We start from the raw sequence: 19,693 nt of genomic DNA on the forward strand, positions 1-19,693 counted from the left end.
ACTCTACGGAACATACTAGAAATCTTTTTCTTTCTAATTTTTTTGCGTAAACTGGGAGCTGTCCGCACCGAACAGTAAATAAGACAGTGCAAGAATTACACAGAGTTGGGTCAGCAAGAAAAAAATACGAAATAAAGGAGCCCGAGACAGCAGCTCTTCAATGCTGGGTCCACGATTGCTGCCCATCTACGGGGATAGGGGGCGGAATGAGCCTCGCGTCAGTGTTCTGACATGGGAAATACAGCAGCCTGTCATTTATTTCTCCTTTGCATCTCATACTGATAACCTGACATGGACACATCAGTGTCCAATATGCAGACACAATCATGCACTCAATTAATGGATTATATCACTACAAGTTACAAATGAGCAATGGTGAATCACGGCTGATGTGGAAAGACTGCCCTCTAGTGGCCATTAAACAAAAAGCATAAGATTCAGCCATTTTTAACTGGATACTCCCGAGTACTATGATCTATGAAATAAATATTGCATTGAAAAATAAGTCTTTCAACATTCATATTTTTATAAAGTAAAAGGTATTGCCTATTAATCCAAAAATGTAAGTGTCACTACTAAATCATACGTGCACGTAGTTGTAGGCAAGTGAGTAGTGATGAAAGTATCCAGTATGTCAGAGTATGAAAGTCTTCACTGTTTTCTGATGAACCCACGTGTCTTGGGGCAAATAGCATTAAAGAACTAAAGAGCAGCAAACATACACCAAAATAATGGCATATTGTAAAGTATTTATACTTTAACTCTACTGCTAAAACAAAAAGAAAATGAGTATTCAGAATTAACCTGTAATATTTCCATTTCAAGATTTACATTTCCTTTGAAAAGAGAATAAGAATTTGAAGAAAATTGCAACATTTTGTAGGCCAGTGTTTCCCAACTCGGTTCTTGGGGAGCACCAGATGGTTCATGTTTTTGCTCCCTCCCAGACAGTCTACATTTTTGTAAGGAGCTGGGAGGGAGCAAAAACATTGACTGTCTGGGAGGGAGCCAAAACATGGACTGTCTGGGAGGGAGCAAAAACATGGACTGTCTGGGAGGGAGCCAAAACATGGACTGTCTGGGAGGGAGCAAAAACATGGACTGTCTGGGAGGGAGCAAAAACATGGACTGTCTGGGAGGGAGCAAAAACATGGACTGTCTGGGAGGGAGCCAAAACATGGACTGTCTGGGAGGGAGCAAAAACATGGACTGTCTGGGAGGGAGCCAAAACATGGACTGTCTGGGAGGGAGCAAAAACATGGACTGTCTGGGAGGGAGCAAAAACATGGACTGTCTGGGAGGGAGCAAAAACATGGACTGTCTGGGGTCCCCAAGGACTGGCTTGAGAAACACCGTTATAGGCTACTTGTTATAAATGAATGTTGATCATACAAAGGACCATCCCTCAAAAGAGACGGAATAGTGTCATGAAAGAAAGGCTGGGAAGAAGGAAAAGAGAGACAAGGTTTAGGGAGTGGGGGGCTGACCAGGACTTGGGCTCCCCGAAGTGCAGGTAGTTGATGCTGTAGAGGTCCATGTCCTCCGTGTGCCAGGCGAAGGTGGTCTTCCACATGCCGAAGTAGAGGTAGGGCGTGTTGACGCCCTCGATCACGATGCCGCACTCCTGCTCCACCATGTCCAGCAGGGTGTTCAGGTGGCCGATGTTCCACTCTGCGATGTTCTGCACATAGATGACACCACAGAAGCATTCCTAATTATTTCATACCTAAATACTCTATATTAATATCTAATTCTTTGTAATTAAACCCAGACACTACTAGGTACTTAATTCTGTCTGAGAACATCTGTATTGCTGATTTCCATACAAAACTTAGTGGCAAAATTATTTATACTTAAACAATTCATTGTAAAAGGGGACAATTCTTTTATTCGTCATATTCTTCATGAATAAAAAAAAAATATTTATAAATCATGATTAAGGGGATAGAAAAGTAAGCAAAAAATTAGTCTTCCGAAAATGCAGCTTGAACCACACAATCAAAAGCCAAAGATTCCAAGGTAATGAAACGGAAAACTCGCTGCAAACACTTAGCACTTATTTTTATCAGATCAAATGCAATGAAATGACAATGGGAAGGACATATAAAATAAGCCAAAGCAGGGAGAATAAAAGAGAAACAAAGAAAAGATTTTACTTTTTATTTTTATAAACATGTAAAATTGCAGGAGAAGAGTAGGTCGCTGTGACCCTGTGTGAAATAAAAGGTTATGGAGGACAGAAGGAAGGAAGGATGGACAAGTTCAATTAGAAGAAATGGGCTTTGCAGAAGAGACCACAAGGGTTTTTTTTTTGCCATCATAAAGTCCTGTCATGCAATAACACTAAGCTGCCCAGATCTTTTTAAAGCTCTTTTCAGCACCTTCTTCATTCACGTTGAAAAGCACATCAGCCCAGTGCCGATGCTCCATCAAGCGAGATGCGGCGGCCGCATCCACCCTGGACTCACCTCGTCATACAGGGAGCCACTGATGTCAGCACCGTAAATGGGCGACACGAATGTCAGGTTTTTCCAGTACTTCCGCTCCAGGTCATCGAAGTCTTTGTGACAAGGGGTGCAGTACCTTTCACCAATGGAAAGAGCAGGCAAAGACTGCGTTACAGAGCTGGGATTCTGCTCGGCTCAGAAAGCAAAGCAGAATTTGCATTCCTTTGAATATAATTTTAATCCGTGTCTGGTCAACGGCACAGGGGTCTTCAGGAAACTCAGCACGCGTGTTCTGACTGTTTCTCTTCTGGCAAATAGCTGCTCATGCCACTAGCTAAACCAAGAGTCTTCACTCACAATATATAAGAAATATACTAATAATTGGACGTATGCAAATTATAAAGCAGGCCTTGAGCGTAAAACAAACGAACAATCTATGGCGAGCATCTCCTTTCCGTTTCTACTGATTACAGCATTTGATCAAGCGTGCCACTGGAGAAGCTGGAGGCAGACTGTCAGACAGACAGCCATGCAGGCCTGCTACCCAGCAGCCCGTGACGGCAGTGAGGCTCCGCCTTCACGGTGACCGGCGCTTCAGCTATGCTCCACTACAGATCTGTGAAAACTGACTGCATGGAGCAGCCCCTTCTCAATTTTAACCATCTGCCTTTAAAAAGCTGTCTGCCAAAAGCCCACAGGTTCATCTCTGTGACACTATAACCTGCACATAAGGACAGCAGAGAGGCAGAGATTGGCAGCATCTTATTACTAATAAAAGTTAGTTTTTTAATCAGTTAATTAAACCAGAATGTAATATATTGATAATTTTACATAAATCGGACTAATAACAAAATACTCATTAATAATATTCAACATACATGTACCAGATTTTTAAAATTAGCCCGTCTTCAAATCTTAATTACTAACCAAAACCAATGAACAAAAACAACCGGTGTTTGAGCCAGACCCTAAACAACGTGGGACAGTATAATTAAACCATAATATTAAAAGCGAAAGCCCCACATCCACACACACACACACACAATCACCAAAAATTAACAATAAACAGCCCTTAAATGTGGTATCCTGATACTCCTAGGTTTTACCAGCTAAATAATTAAATTGAATACTACGTATAGCATAGTAAAATACTACACTGAGACAGTGTAACAAAGGAGAGCATGAGCGGGATCTAAAATGCATAGTAAAATACTACACTGAGACAGTGTAACAAAGGAGAGCATGAGCAGGGTCTAAAATGCATAGTAAAATACTACACTGAGACAGTGTAACAAAGGAGAGCAGGAGCAGGGTCTAAAATGCATAGTAAAATACTACACAGACAGTGTAACAAAGGAGAACAGGAGCAGGGTCTAAAATGCATAGTAAAATACTACACTGAGACAGTGTAATAAAGGAGAGCATGAGCAGGGTCTAAAATGCATAGTAAAATACTACACTGAGACAGTGTAATAAAGGAGAGCATGAGCAGGGTCTAAAATGCATAGTAAAATACTACACTGAGACAGTGTAACAAAGGAGAACAGGAGCAGGGTCTAAAATGCATAGTAAAATACTATACTGAGACAGTGTAATGACAGCATTCCTTTACACCTCTGCATTAAGCACGCACTTCTTGCTGTTGGCCAGTTTGCGGTACTCGCCCACAGTCATCGACTTCTTCTGGATGTTGTACTGCGTGAAGAGGCCCGACTGGCCTGTCACCACCTGCATGATGGGTGCTGGGATCACCATCTCCTCCACCGTTTCATAGGACTGCCGTGGCTTCCACTCCTTTGGCGGGATCACCTACAGGGATTCCGAGTCTTTCTCTATTGCTTTTGCTACTTCATTTGAAGTAATCAATTCCCGTATATTACGAGTCTGATGTAAACACCAGTTGAATGTATTACATACATGTGCCTGTGCATGCAAGTGATCGTGAGAACTTTGTCCCATATTTTTTTCATTATTTGATCAAGTCTATTTCCCTGTGTGTCCTACAAACGAGATATTCACTTCTCAAGTAACGGGAAATACACCAGTAAAACTGCGAAGGAAAATCACAAAAATAAACATCACCACATGCATGGGTCAGTGTCACAGGTGTTACATCCATGCTGTTAACGGTATTTATCGAACGCCTACCTTGGCCAAGCCAGCACGATGGGCTCCTTGGGTTTCAATGTAGGCGATGTACTTGACAAAGTCACGGAACTCCTCCATGGTGGGCCGAAAGGTCATGATTTTGCAGCTGGCATTGGGGGCTTGGCTGGGGCTTTCCAGCGACATGGTGGCAGGGGGTTGCTAGGGAGGCAAAAAAAAATAACATTCATGGAATGCTATTAAAACAAGTCTCCAGAGTGATGCGTCTACAGTAGACCAAGAGTCCCCGACCATAAAGTGGGTATTGGATTCCCTGAGGTATTACCTCCTGGGAAGACATTTCCTCTTGGAGACTGACCATCGAGCACTGCAATGGCTGGACAGGATGCGGGACACGAACGCTCAAATAACCTGGTGGTACTTGTCTATTCAACCAAATAACTTGATTGTGACCAACAGACCCAGAGCTACCAACAGAGTGGCTGACTTCTTGTCCCATATCCCTGAGGACACGATGGGGCAGTGATTCATAACTGCTCCCACTCAAAGTACTGTGGGGTAAAAGATTAATCTCTGAAAGGTGGCCACTGTCTCTAGAATGAGGAGGGTAATGTGATGAGGTTTGCCTGTTCCATGCAACCAAATGATACAAGGACGTGGGTAGATACTTGTTTTGCGCTCAAACTGTCTGCAATGGGCACAAAAAAGCCCAGTATCATATTTCATTTGGTCAACTTGAATATAGTAATTTGTGATAGATTTTCTTTATTTTAAGGTTTTAGAACTTACCGTCCTCTGGTGGGCAGGAGGGCAGGGTCCCCAGTTAAAGGACCCGAGACCAGGTGGCTACTGGGTAATGTAGTTTTGGCTGCCCTCATTAGTAATGGGATTTTCCCTGTGATAATCTGACAGAGGGGGGAAGTTTTGAATTTTCATTAAGGTATTTATTATTTAAGAGACCATTTATTGTGTATTTATTCTGGTTGTCGTTTATAAAATGTATCTGATCACTTTACAAAAGTATTTCTTGTGGCAAAGTTAATGTTTCAAAAGCTAATTTTCATTTTATTATTGTTAACATACTGACTATTAAGATGATGTCATTTTTTTTGTTTTACTTATTTTTAGTGTGTAAATGAGTGTCTGTTTTGTTATTTAGACACGTCGACAGACTAGACCTTATATCAGAGAACAAGCCAAGACAGGGACGCCAAGCCATCAAAGGGCTGGTTTACAATTGTTGCTAAATTGCGTTTGAGGTTTTAATAATAAACAATTTGAGAAGAAATTCTGTTTCCCTGCCATACTGAAACTGCACCTAGCTGTGAACGCAAGCAGATACGCGTCTAGGTGTTTGTTTCCTTTATGAAATCTAAAGTTTTGCACAAACTTTTAATTTAAATTGAGGCCGTGCTGAAATGGCCTCTGCACACGCCTGCTCATTCATGATAGTATCCGGCATGTAACAATTCACCCAGTTCACAAAAAAAATCCATGAAGAAAATTAACAAAAATGCAACATTAATTTTTGCATTCTTTATCAATTTCTATATTCCTTTTGTTAAATTAAAAATAATTATTTACAAACATTTGTAAAGGTTTGTGTAAAATATAATAATATAATAAACTAAAATCACAAATTTGCCTTTTCTTAATAACCATTTGTGAAGGCTGTAGTCAGCCTTAAACATAAAGCAGTAATTTGACCTATGCTCACCATTCCGTAGTATTACTTCTGTAAGTTGCATTAGTTGCTTGCTGGTAGGGGGCCTGACCAAGTTATTGCACCATCTGCTGTCTAAGCTCCGCAATTACAGCAACGGAAAACCAAGAAATTGTGCAGCCTAATCATAATTAGAGGTACGCTACAAGATTGCCAGCTCTCACACATCTGGCGTGCCACTCATGTTTTCAGACTCTCACACTTAGGCAAAAAGAATGTTATAGCAAATACATATCATTGTATTATAAACCAAAAATTGGCTACTTCAAAAGCTTTGGGGCAGTTTGCAAACCCTATAGACTACTTACAAGGTAATAAAGCCGTCACATACATAGAAATGTGTGTGCATGTCTGAGCAGACATGGCTTGAATCTTACTACAGCCAGCTGACCATTTCTGGGCACCCTGACAAAATGTCACCCCCCAATCCACAAACGCCCGCCACCCGTGAAAACACACAAGCTTTAATTTTTTGTGATATGGGACATTTATCTATGTATTTAATATACAAATTTCCAACCAACCAGTCCAATTTCCCATGTACTTTTGGGTGTCGAAGGGCCGCAGAGAAGCGACAGGCCCCCTGAGTGCACCAGGGTATCGATGTCCTGCACTGTCCCTGTTTACAGGATGTCCTTCAAAAGAAAACAATCACTGCCATCACACACCATGATCTTTTTCACGTTTGATCAAAGTCAACTCACCCATATTTACTTTATTAAATAATATTTATTAATTTATTCATGCAGCAGCAAAACAAATTAATGAAACCAAATTAAGTACTTAATTACCCGCTATAGCCAATGAGCAAAAACATTAGGTTATTCGCAGAAACAATATATGCCTTGTTTTATGTTGATTTATGGGCATTCCTACCACAGTTATCACAAGAAATAATGGAACAATATCAAATTACAATGGAATGCAAGGTATCATATATAAGGTATTACTCTCACAATTTATCCACTGTTTTGTCATATATGCTGCTTACCATGGCAAAGGAGAAAACATTTAAATAAAAACAAACATTGTAGCAAGAAATGATAAAGTAGGAGGGCTTAACTGTAAAGAACTGTTTATTTCACACACATTCAATTCATAAGCCAGTGCGGGCATTTGGGAAAACTACAGATGAGGTATATATCTCCCAGTGCTCATGTCTCCGTCAAATCAATGTTCAGCCCTTCTGACTCTATTAAAAATTAAGCAACAAATCTCATACAGGCCAATTGCAATCAGTCTTCAGACATTCAGTTCTCGATACAGAGTGGGCATAATTTTATGAAAAACAAAAAATACATATATTCTTTATTATTTTTTAGGTCCCTATTTACCTCTCCTGGCTCTTCATGCTAAGGAAACATGGTGGTATTGCACTGAGAATTCGTTCATGCAGTCTCACACACAATAATGTTCACTCATCCATTTAGCAGTGAAATTAACCTATTACGCTTTTTGCCATTTTCCCGGAAATTACTGCATGTCTTGCAGATACTTGGAGATCCTTGCATAGTATAATCCAAACCAAAGACACTTCATGCAGAAAACAAGACTGCATGCAAGGGCAGCCTGAAGCAGTGTAAACTGTTTAGCCAAAATCAAATCATGTCAACTCTCGTATAATAGGAAACTGAAAAAAACCTCTATTTTCTAAAAGCATTTATCCAAAGCAGAGCTACGGTGATCAGGGAGTCTAAATGTGAGTAAAGATAACCTATGCTAGCAGGGAGAGAGAGGGAGAAAGTGTAAACTACAGCAAGATCTACTAATAACCTATAGCCCTAGAAATGGGGGGACAGGAGGTTTCCCACTGAAATACCTGCCTAAAATTTTTTTTGTCTGAAATTGTACATAAAGGCATTGACTGACTGTTCATCAGTTGAACCAGCAGTATGATACCAGATTCTGTTCATTTCATTAGCAAAATACCTTTCCATACATCACCCTTTGATTTAAGTTCAGTTATTCCTTTGTTTAATAGATAGATAGGTGGGGGGGGTTGCCAAATTTGGTGTGCAAATTAGAATCACATTCTGTCATTTTTTTTATTCAATGAAAAAGCAAAAATCAATCTGCAGGCCAAATAATGATTTTTACACCATGGCAATAATTCTCGAATCTGATTGGCGAGAAGGGCGTTGATTATTTTCTATAACTGCACACATAGTGCCAAACAGTACGTAGTCAACACAGAAGTAAATCAATGTGCGATTGTAGTCTTTAATTCTAACGCAGTGTTTCCACTGGTAACATTTTTCCGTAGCTGCCCACCAGTGTTGGGCATTTCAGGAGCAGAAGCTACAAATCTAGACCAAAATTTTGTTTCTACCAACCAGGTGAGTACTCTGTGACTCTTTTTGCTTAATTGGTCAGTACTCTGTGACTCTTTTTGCTTAATTGGTCAGTACTCTGTGACTCTTTTTGCTTAATTGGTCAGTACTCTGTGACTCTTTATGCTTAATTGGTCAGTACTCTGTGACTCTTTATGCTTAATTGGTCAGTACTCTGTGACTCTTTATGCGTAATTGGTCAGTACTCTGTGACTCTTTATGCGTAATTGGTCAGTACTCTGTGACTCTATGCTTAATTGGATGGTTGCCCGCTAAGGCAAAACAAACATCTATCCAACTAATCAGTCAGGGGAGGCCTGATTCCCACCCCCACCTGCATTACAGAATTCAGTTGGTTAACAGTACAATAAACAGACAAGGCAGGTAAAGAGAGCAGGCATCGGTTATATATGTATATTTTACCATTATGATGTTCTGTCAGAATGGGACATAGGTCACCTTAAACCATTAATCCCTCCACTGGAAACCTAGGAACATTAGCAGGAACTTTCTGACACCCCCCCCCCCCCCATCACAGTGGCACCATGCCAAACCACTTCATCCAGAGGGAACACTAACGTTACTGAAAATTTCAGATGCAGAACACAGTTTATCAATGAGTAAATCAATGAGAACTACAAAAACAAAGCAATTACTAGAGATTAATTAGAGAACAGCAGTGCTCCAGACTGAGGACCTCTGGTCAGCGATTTCATATTAAAATGATTTGCACTGTAATGCACTTGTAGCCCAGTCATACTTTACAGTGATGTGTAACCTACCTAAGTAACAGGGCACACAAGTCTAGGTTTAATAACTGGAAAAGAATTTACACAGCTGAATACCAAGAGGTAAATAAAGTTAAATTAATTAAAATAATGGGTCCCCCAAAGCCGTGTGTTTAAAATGTACAATGCATAACTTGGAGTGCATCAATTACACAATTCTCTTACATGTTTGTGGCTAAAAACTGGTCTTTAGGCTCAGTAATGGGCAACTTCAAACTGACTTATGAGCTTAAAGGACAATTTTTTAATTGCTGCAAATAGGGTGGTTCTTTGACTCCACAGCCATGGATTTAAAAATACATAACACACGGTCTGTCATGCATTAACCCTTAATAAACCCTTAATTAACTCTTAATTAACCCTTACATAAACATGCCATGGGATCTGGTGCTAACTTCCAATATGACTTAAATCTAAATATCAGCCAGACTCACACATCAGACCGATACCAATATCTTGCTTTTTAACCAATATCGACTGAAGCCGATGTTAACCGATATATCCCATATCTCTAATTCTATGGCCTTTCAGTAGTATCAGACACTTAAACCAAGAAAGCTCATTAACAGCTGGCTGATTTAGAGAGGTTCTGACATGTTTAAGCCTGAAAGTGCCTGCCAATAGTGCAATATGTAAGGTTAGACCTGGTCTCTGATGAAGGACAGCAGTAGCAGAATCATGCAGAGCCAATTCCTTTCGCTCAGACAGAATGGAATTCTTTGCTCACTTAAGAAGTCGTTCTCCTCAAACTCAAATACGGATCAGAACTTTTAAAGTTTAAATTCATGCTTTAAGTATGAATGCTGTCTTTACCCGGTTATACCATTTAATTTGAAGTTATTAAAATGCTTTATGAACAATTACTTCATAAAAACTCATACAGGAGTCACTGAAATCGGCAAGTGGGGGCTTCAAGATAGGTTATGTAAGTAAGGAAACAGCTACGTCTCAGGCACCATGCAGTTATAATACAGCCTGTACAGAAAAGTGATGGATACCAAATGCACAGACACAATCCCTGACCGTCCTTTAGCTATAACGGCTGTGCTTAAACGAAATGGAGTCAGCAGACCCAAAATGAGGCATTTCCTTCAGCAGTAGGAAAAGTAACCAATGCAAACGCATTGCACAGTAGGAAGGACAAATAACTACCAAGAAGACTGGGCTGCATAGCTTCCATACGTTTTTACGATGATCTATATGTGAATCCAAGCAGGAAAGCGGTGAATGATTGGATTTAACTTAAGGGTCGCCAAGATCTTACGGTGAGGTTCCGACTTAATTCACTTTTCTGAGGAAACTACAACTACCACAAACCTTGATGATCAGTAAGTTTGGAAAATGGAAAGATGAAGCACACAGGACATCCAGAGTATTCCACTGACATAAGGCCTTTATTGGACAGGTGTTAGTATCCCCAATTGTGTTTACAATCAGCAACTGAGCAGCATCTTGATTATTCTCCAAGAATTCATATTCATTTTGAAATTAACATCTTACTATACAGTTTCCTGGGTTGTGACATGTTCATTGACTAATTAACCATGTTCACTATGATTAATTACAGGCCGCTACACAAACCAAAGGCAAAATGCAGCTGATTATACTCATAGATAATTACATTTACACTGCTTCACCCCATAATTACAGTTAACAAATGCTACCACACTATGGCTTTTCCAGACTTAGTTACTTTCCGGTATCTATCAAAAATGTGCACAAACATTGACATGTGTTTACTTACATCATCCCAAAGCTCAGAAAAACTCAAACATTAATGCAATATGAACCATACAACACTGCATGCCACTGCGACATTTTTAAAAATCCAGAGTCTCATGTGTAATTCATTACTACTATTAAATCAACATTGTATGATGTACCTGGAAATGTTGATCGAATCTCTGAGCATTTCCGTAAGGCGAAAGAACATGATACATTGTTCGTATGCTGCAGATTCATTCAGCGGCCATAAGACACAAAACTCCAACTTCTGGAGTCTGCTAAACCTCCGCTAAGTAACATATAGGCTGAGATACTCAACTACAGCTGCAAGTACATCAGAACTACATAAAACCCCACAATAAACAGCTACTCAAGCCAAAGACAGCCCCTTCAGCCACGGCCCACGCAGCTGTACGTCCCAAAGGCCCAAACTAACCAGCTATTTTTTAATCACTTAAATATTTAACGATGCGTTTTGAATTGACATACTAATTCATGTCAGTAATGCAGCCAGCACTCGGCTAACTAGCTTTGTAGCTAAATTGCTTTCACTAAAAACCATACTCAAATAAGTTAAACTGTAGCCAAACGCATGCATCGTATTTAAGAACTCATAAGTAAATGAAAGAGATGATTAATTTCGGATTTAAACTGACAACACTACACTAGTCGTCCTCCGACGTCCCTGATTCCTACCTTAAAAAGTCAACAAAACCGCGAATACACAACGGTTTCCCGCATAAACTGCTATCACATCTACTAGTATTTAAAGTATAGCAAGCAGTTAATTAATGTTTTACCTCCTGTTTCGATTTTTGCTCCGTTATTTAAGAATCTTATTAGCTTAGACTCGCTCTTAAAATCCTCTCCATCGATTATTTGTGAACATCCTGCACACAGGAAATATCGGCCTCATGCCGTCTCAAACCAGCTTGGCTGCCATTGGTTAGGTCCGCAATCAAAGGAAGTCACTGTGAGCCAGTTCCTTGAAAATTCATTGGTTATTTTCTCTGACGGACGACCTCATCCACCAATAGTGTTATTAGCATTTATATATAATGTGATGACAGTACGACAGTCTGGGTGGACTACCTATCCATCCATCCATCCGTCCGTCCGTCCGTCTGTCTGTCTATCTATCTATCTATCAAGTGTGAAGTTGTGTGGAACTTAAGTAAATTATAATGTAAATGACTCCCATCACAATGATAAATCTTTAAGGAAATATTACATACAGAACGCATAACCCTGGAAGTACGAGACCATAAGTCAGCTACTCAGTTTCCTATACTTTAAATTCACTGCAGTTTCCCAGTTTTCATGTAATTCAAAGGTAGAAATCAAAGTATATTAATGATCTTTTTTATTCATGCCTAAGGCCAGATATGAATCTCGTAACACCAAACAGCCTTTGACAACATCCTTCCTTCATGATCACGTATTAGTACAGCTGTCAGAGTGCCATTATTTTGATGGAGTTTAAGGAAGAATATTGAGGTGGTGTGCAGAGTCTATTATTATGGCCTATTTATTATTGTTTGTGTGGATACTGCTGACTGCACAACAAATTGCCACTTGGGAACAATAAAGATATCATTGATCCTTGTGTTTTAGCTGATTACTTGGAAAGAGATTAAGTTTTATGGGCATGATAAAATTACATTCAATCCATATCTGGGACTATTACACTTTAATCAATTTCCTCCAGAAGTTACAGATGATAACAAAACAAAAAGAACTGTCTGAATTATTTTTGTACTCTGCCACATTTTCGTGTATTCATACATCATACCCTTACTTAAAAAAGTATACTTAAAGTTCATTTTATTAAGTATACTTCTTGGGACTAAATTGGCCCACTTTTAGTTTATTAAAGTATATATTTTAAGTGTATTTATTTAGTAATATTAGGTATTTGTAATTTTATACCTGAAATTTTTACAAACAGCACAATAGCGATATGACTACGTGTAGATTACACTAATAAAAATTTGCAAAACACACTTAGAGAGTTTTTTCTCTTAGTCACTCAAAATGGACAACTATTGTTTTGCCAAAATTAAAGATAAAATACATTTTACATATAAGATAGACTTTTGTCAATACATGTCAGTTTAAGCCAGGTATACTTAAGTCAGAATTGGTTTAGTATATCTCTGTTAAGTACATAAGAAGTTTACTGAGGGTATACTCACTAATCTTTAGTTTAGAAAATGTATACTTATAGTACACTTTCTTTTTCGTAAGGGTAAACTAACGCCAGATTTAAAACCAGTCGCCCGGAGTATAAGTAACTCGTTACAGAATAGCTCCAATCTGTTTCTCTCTTAATGCACACCGTTTTCGGTACACTGCCACCTATGGTGAATTGCATGCGCATATCTGATTCACAAAGGAAACTACTCTCCCTGTCATCTAGGTTTACAAACTTCAGCAAGTTTATTAATAGAGAACAACAGTAATTCGCGTAGTTCCCATGTCCAAATTAAAATAGCACCAAAAAGACAGGTATAGCCTATAGTAATTATCTAGTACAACCTCCGTTGAATGATTTTCCTTGAGGCACAGAAATTTGCAACGTATATTCACGTCACTTGACGAGTTTAAGGAATTTCCGGGTGTGGAGTCACCGCGTTATACGTGTTTGACAGCTTTGGCATTGATACCTTCGTCAGTGGTGGATTCTCTGCTACAATTATTGGTAGGTTTTAGACAAGCAAAATATATCGATTGAATGTCAGACATTTTTTTTCTTGCTATTATAATATTTTGTTATATTAATAACGGTCTGTAGTCTGTCTGTAAACTATAAACACAGTATGGCAAATCCATTCGTGCTGTACTCTTTCAATTTGTTGCTATATAATAATTCACCTTTCAGGCAGTTTGTAATTGTTTCGGTTAAGTTTCAATTTAAGTTAATTGTTTCAATAGATGTGTTAGGCATGTACAATTCTTTTTATCATACAAGCTCATCCGACATTTAAAATAATTCTATAATTTAATCTTTAAAAATCCGGAAAAGCTTGTTTATACTAAGTTGTGGTTAAAATAAGGGATTTATTTGTTCTTTGATAACAAACATCACTGCGTGCACATATTCAGTATTTTAAGGATCTGTTACGGAAAAGTTACATATTTTAAAAACTAATGCAGATTCTCCCTGTGCACCGGACTCTATTTGCTTCATGGAAGCAGAAACTCAAACTGGTTTTGCTGTAGCTGATGTTTGTGTGAAGAAGCTCAGTGTGCAACCACAACCCCCAGGACAGGGGTGCAAATCCTGTCCCCACTCTGTATGTGGAGCTTATATATTTACCTTGTGTTACGCAAGTTTCCTCCCACGGTCCAATGACATACTAATTAGTGTCTCAAGCATGTGTGTGCAACTGTGTGCTGTCTGTGACTGCAATCCAAAAATAATAAGTCTTGAGTTTTGCTTGGTTACTTACGGTAAAGGTTAGAGCTGGGTAGGGGTTAAGGCTGTCATTGTTGTGATTAGGGTTTTTAACATAGAAATGAATGGAGAGTCACTACAATGATATGAATACACATGTGTGTGTGTTTCCTGCAGTGGTCTGGCATCCCATTCCTTATGCCCTTTACTGCCTGACCAAGATGAGCCCATGGGAGTTTTACTTACACAAAAAAATATTCTCAGGGCAGAAGGAAGAATGATTGGTTCAGAGAGATAACCAATCAGACAGTAGAGGAGGTGGATCTAAGCGACTAGAGAAGGTGGGAACAACCAATCGGATCATTTTACCTTCTGCCCTCAGAACATTTCTGTATAAATGGATGGAGGGTTGACGTTTGTACGTGCAGTGTGTGTGTATATATACAGTCAGGTCCATAAATATTGGGACATCGACACAATTCTAATATTTTTGGCTCTATACACCACCACAATGGATTTGAAATGAAACAAACAAGATGTGCTTTAACTGCAGACTTTCAGCTTTAATTTGAGGGTACTTACATACAAATCAAGGTGAACGGTGTAGGAATTACAGCAGTTTGTATATCTGCCACCCACTTTTTAAGGGACCAAAAGTAATGGGACAATTGGCTGCTCAGCTGTTCCATGGCCAAGTGTGTGTAATTCCCTCATTATCTAATTTACAAGGAGCAGATAAAAGGTCTAGAGTTCATTTTAAGTGTGCTATTTGCATTTGGAATCCGTTGCTGTCAACTCTCAATATGAGATGCAAAGACCTATCACTATCAGTGAAGCAAACCGTCATTAGGCTGAAAAATAAAAACAAACCCATCAGAGAGATAGCAAATACATCAGGTGTAGCCAAATCAACTGTCTGGAACATTCTTAAAAAAAAGATCACAGCGGTGAGCACAGCAACACCAAAAGAGTTGCAAGACCACGGAAAACAACTGTGGTGGATGACCGAAGAAATCTTTCCCTGGTGAAGAAAAACCCCTTCAGAACAGTTGGCCAGATCAAGAACACTCTCCAGGAAGTAGGTGTATGTGTGTCAAGGTCAACAATCAAGAGAAGACTTCACCAGAGTGAATACAGAGGGTTCAACTAAAGATGTAAACCATTGGTGAGCCTCAAAAACAGGAAGACCAGATTAGAGTTTGCCAAACAACATCTAAAAAAGCCTTCACAGTTCTGGAACAACATCCTATGGACAGATGAGACAAAGATCAACTTGTACCAGAGTGATGGGAAGAGAAGAGTATGGAGAAGGAAAGGAACTGCTCATGATCCAAAACATACCACATCATCAGTGAAGTATGGTGGTGGTAGTGTCATGGCGTGGGCATATATGGCTGCCACTGGAACTGGTTCCCTTGTATTTATTGATAATGTGCCTGCTGACAAAAGCAGCAGGATGAATTCTGAAGTGTTTCGGGTAATATTATCTGCTCATATTCAGCCAAATGCTTCAGAACTCATTGGACGGTGCTTCATAGTACAGATGGACAATGACCTGAAGCACACTGCGAAAGCAACCAAAGAGTTTTTTAAGGCAAAGAAGTGGAATATTATGCAATGGCCAAGTCAATCACCTGACCTGAATCCGATTGAGCGTGCATTTCACTTGCTAAAGACAAAACTGAAGGGGAAATGCCCCAAGAACAAGTAGGAACAGAAGACAGTTGCAGTAGAGGCCTGGCAGAGCATCACTAGAGATGTAACCCAGCGTTTGATGATGCCTGTGCATTCCGGACTTCAGGCTGTAATTGACTGCAAAGGATTTGCAACCAAGTATTAAAAAGTGAAAGTTTGATTTATGATTGTTAATTTGTCCCATTACTTTTGGTCCCTTAAAAAGTGGGTGGCAGATATACAAACTGCTGTAATTCCTACACCGTTCACCTGATTTGTATGTAAATACCCTCAAATTAAATCTGAAAGTCTGCAGTTAAAGCACATCTTGTTTATTCCATTTCAAATCCATTGAGGTGGTGTATAGAGCCAAAAAGATTAGAATTGTGTCGATGTCCCAATATTTATGGACCTGACTGTATGTACAGCTACACACTGACAATATATATATATTTAAATATAGTTTTAACTCATTTGCTTCTTCCATTCATTTAGCTGTCCTTCTGAACCTTGATGGTGAAGATAAAAAAGAATCATGACTTTTGGAATAAAGATCATCTGACATTAAAACCATTAGGGCTGTGAAGTCATTAACACATTGTCCATGCCTACCTGACCAACCTAAGAAGCAAGATGGCTGAGAGGGGAGAACGGAGTGACACGGAGAAGGATTCAGAGAAGAGGACAGAAAGTATCACTGGGACAAGTTTGAAAGATGCCTTTAAGGTTCTTTCCGACGCCTCACAAGAGAAATTACAGAGCCTCACTTTAAAAAGGAGCAGCAGGGTAGCTGAGGTATTGGTGCAGGCAATGTCTCTGATTAAGCTGAGGAAGGGACAAGACGCACTAAATAAACTTGCAGCCCTGGGCAGCAGTGGCGTGGCAAAATACCTGGCTGAACAGGTAACGGCGTGTCGGGGTCAACTGGAAGACTTCAGAATAGAGGAGCAGGCCGAGCTAGAGGCTCGGACCGACACTGTAGGCGAGCTGGCTATGATTTTTCAGGTTCTGGCAGAAGAGAGACTGTGTAGCGAATCGCTGAGAGACAGAGCCTACCGAGTTGCCCTTGGGGCATGCAGAAGTATGAACTCAAATGAAGAAGGGAGGGAGAACAGGCAGCTGGAGCAACTGATGGAAGAGGCTACCATGATCTGTGGGCCAGAATTCGTTAGTCGCGAAGATGGTCAATTTTCGTGCGGTAAAACACTACAATCTTGCTCACCCATAAAGTCTACTCAAAGGGGACAAGACAAAAAGACCTCAGCCATACCTATACAAGGTAGCCAGCGTGGTCCATTAGTGCCGACAGTTGAGCACAGTTCCCCAACCTCCTTACGAAGCAGTTCTTCTAACGAGACGTCTTTCCCCAGTCACCTAGAGGTCAGTGCATCCCCCACCGCTGCATTTGATTCAAACAGAATGAGCCAAGCCATGCAGGACTTGAGGTTGACACCATCACATACTGAGGATGTTTCCCCTAATCAGTCACTGCCTCTTTCTAAAGTAGTGACACGGAATAATCCTGCTGAAGAATGCATAAAGCAAACACCAATACTTTGTTCCCCATATCATAGGAAAGTGTGTGATTTTGTGGAAGTAACAGAGAAATCTGAAAACAATGGCACTATGACATCCAGGATTACAAATGCAAAATCTACGTTTAATGGGGGAAGTTCTTCAAAGAAACCTACTGAAGCCCTGTTGTCTCTCACAACTGCCATCACTGGGAACAATAAACCTGGATCTGCAACAGAAAATGTTACTAATATTTCAAGGAGCACATTACCCCCAGTAAACAGCAGAGTTCCAGAAGAACAGAAAGAGGATAAGGTAGAGGATGAAGCCCAGTTTTTCTCTTTTGTGATCTTGCACGCCCCAGAGGACACGGAAATGGCTGAGAGGCTGCAGGAAAAACTTGAAGATTTAGGCATTGGTGAGGGATCCACCTTTAGCCAGAACTTTTTAGTTCCTGGGAGAACTAAGCTGAGATGTATTGAGGATGCTATTGATAACTCAGCTTTTTCCATCCTTCTACTTTCACGCAACTTCAACAACCAGCTGCAGGAGATCCAGACCAATGCTGCTCTCATGAACTCCATTGAGAATATGCACAAATACAACTCTGTCATTCCACTCTTTCCTAGCAAGAATCGTCTACCTACCGAGAACATGCCCAAGTGCCTGAAGATATTTGTAGCGCTAGAAGAGAGTAGCCGGTCCTTTGATAGGATGGCAAGGAAGGCGATGGCGCCAGAAAGGATCAAGAAGCAGAAGGAACTATGGAGCCAAGACCAGCATATTAGATTACAGCAAAAGAAGACACTGAGACTGAAGGAAGAGATTAAAAGAAGCAAAGTTTTGGTAAATCAGGGAATGGAAATCTCTCAGCTAGAGAAGGAGCAGAGGCAGCTGTACATGAAAAGGCAACAGCAGAATCCAACACTGCAATATTATGATACACCTGGAGCAATTTCCAAACCACCCCAGCACTTAATTGATACGGACAGACAGCCCAGTATCCTTATTAGTAACGCAAAGTATATCATGATTGGGGATAACTCCCAGATGACTGTAGACATGAGTTCTGATACAGATCATGTGCCAATGGACATGGAGGAATGACAAAACTAAAGGATTTTTATGTCACACTACCGAGACCATTAAAAATTAAACTACTGCATATGTCACTAAACCAGCCGTTATACCTTATACATGTTTTTGTTAATGACGAACAAGTGCCAAAAAGCAGGTATTATGGAATCTCTCTTCAGGGTTGCTATGGATATAATACCACTTTCATGAAATGTCACAGATAGCTGCCTCATTACTGTATATATTTTTTTAAATATATGCTTTGTTAATGTTTGTTAACCAACTGTCTTAAAATATCACACATTGAATTTTTGATCTGTATTTATCTACTAGGGTTCCCTGTAATATATTTTGTGATCATTAATACCAATGCACTGGCAGGACTTGACTAATCTGTCATTAATACAAAAATATGCAGATGATCACGGTGTAAAAATACGGAGAAATGCATCGTGATGGACCTGAAAATGTGGCAGTGAAAATGAACTTGTACAATACAATGTCATGTTTTTTTTTTTTTTTTTTTTTGATGATGAATTATTTAGGAAATGTGGCATTTTAAAGAGCACACTAACACCGTACTCATTTAATATCTGCAGGAAATAAAGCATAACTTTGCATGACATTACTGTGTAGAAATTCCAAAAAGCATTTATCCTACATTTACTATGATATTAGTTCAGGTGTGTTGGGAGCTGGACGGAAGGGAAAATGAGGACTGTCTGTGGTTCCCCGCAGGTACAGACTTGACCTCACCAGCACAGGGTTTTCAACATTCCACCGGTGTAACTGTCGTCACAATCTGGGGTACGTTTCCCGTAAGCTGTCCAACTATGCTTTTGGGAAACACCCCTAGACAGGAAGCTACCTGTCCTGGGCTGTGCAAATAAATATCAACCACTAACCAGAAA

The 19,693-nt window shown here is 39.8% G+C and overlaps 2 protein-coding genes across 4 annotated transcripts in view; one reads left to right on the forward strand and one right to left on the reverse strand.

Annotated features, from left to right (window-relative positions):
• kdm4b (lysine (K)-specific demethylase 4B) overlaps positions 1-12,069 on the reverse strand; it is a 52,303-nt gene extending 40,234 nt beyond the window's left edge. For all 3 annotated transcript variants that reach the window (XR_007382539.1, XM_048976531.1, XM_048976532.1), the window contains exons 1-5: positions 11,920-12,069; positions 4,596-4,754; positions 4,081-4,256; positions 2,469-2,583; positions 1,488-1,681 (exon numbers count right to left, since the gene is read on the reverse strand). Coding sequence is in view for 2 of the 3 variants with exons in the window: in XM_048976531.1 (XP_048832488.1) it covers positions 1,488-1,681; positions 2,469-2,583; positions 4,081-4,256; positions 4,596-4,739 (629 nt within the window). In the remaining variant the exon portion in view is untranslated. The remainder of the gene's footprint in view (positions 1-1,487; positions 1,682-2,468; positions 2,584-4,080; positions 4,257-4,595; positions 4,755-11,919) is intronic.
• A 1,657-nt stretch (positions 12,070-13,726) lies between these two features.
• On the forward strand, positions 13,727-19,407 carry ticam1 (toll-like receptor adaptor molecule 1). Its single transcript, XM_048977538.1, has 2 exons — positions 13,727-13,820; positions 16,686-19,407. Exon 2 carries the CDS (start codon positions 16,824-16,826, stop codon positions 18,810-18,812), a length of 1,989 nt encoding a protein of 662 aa, XP_048833495.1. The 5' UTR covers positions 13,727-13,820; positions 16,686-16,823; the 3' UTR covers positions 18,813-19,407.
• The last annotated feature ends 286 nt before the right edge of the window (positions 19,408-19,693 follow it).

Source organism: Brienomyrus brachyistius, chromosome 15 (genome assembly GCF_023856365.1).
Source record: "Brienomyrus brachyistius isolate T26 chromosome 15, BBRACH_0.4, whole genome shotgun sequence".
NCBI lineage: Eukaryota > Metazoa > Chordata > Actinopteri > Osteoglossiformes > Mormyridae > Brienomyrus > Brienomyrus brachyistius.

Excerpts from the sequence above, each read along its gene's own strand:
- ticam1 (XM_048977538.1), top strand. The coding sequence starts at position 16,824 with ATGGCTGAGAGGGGAGAACGGAGTGACACGGAGAAGGATTCAGAGAAG.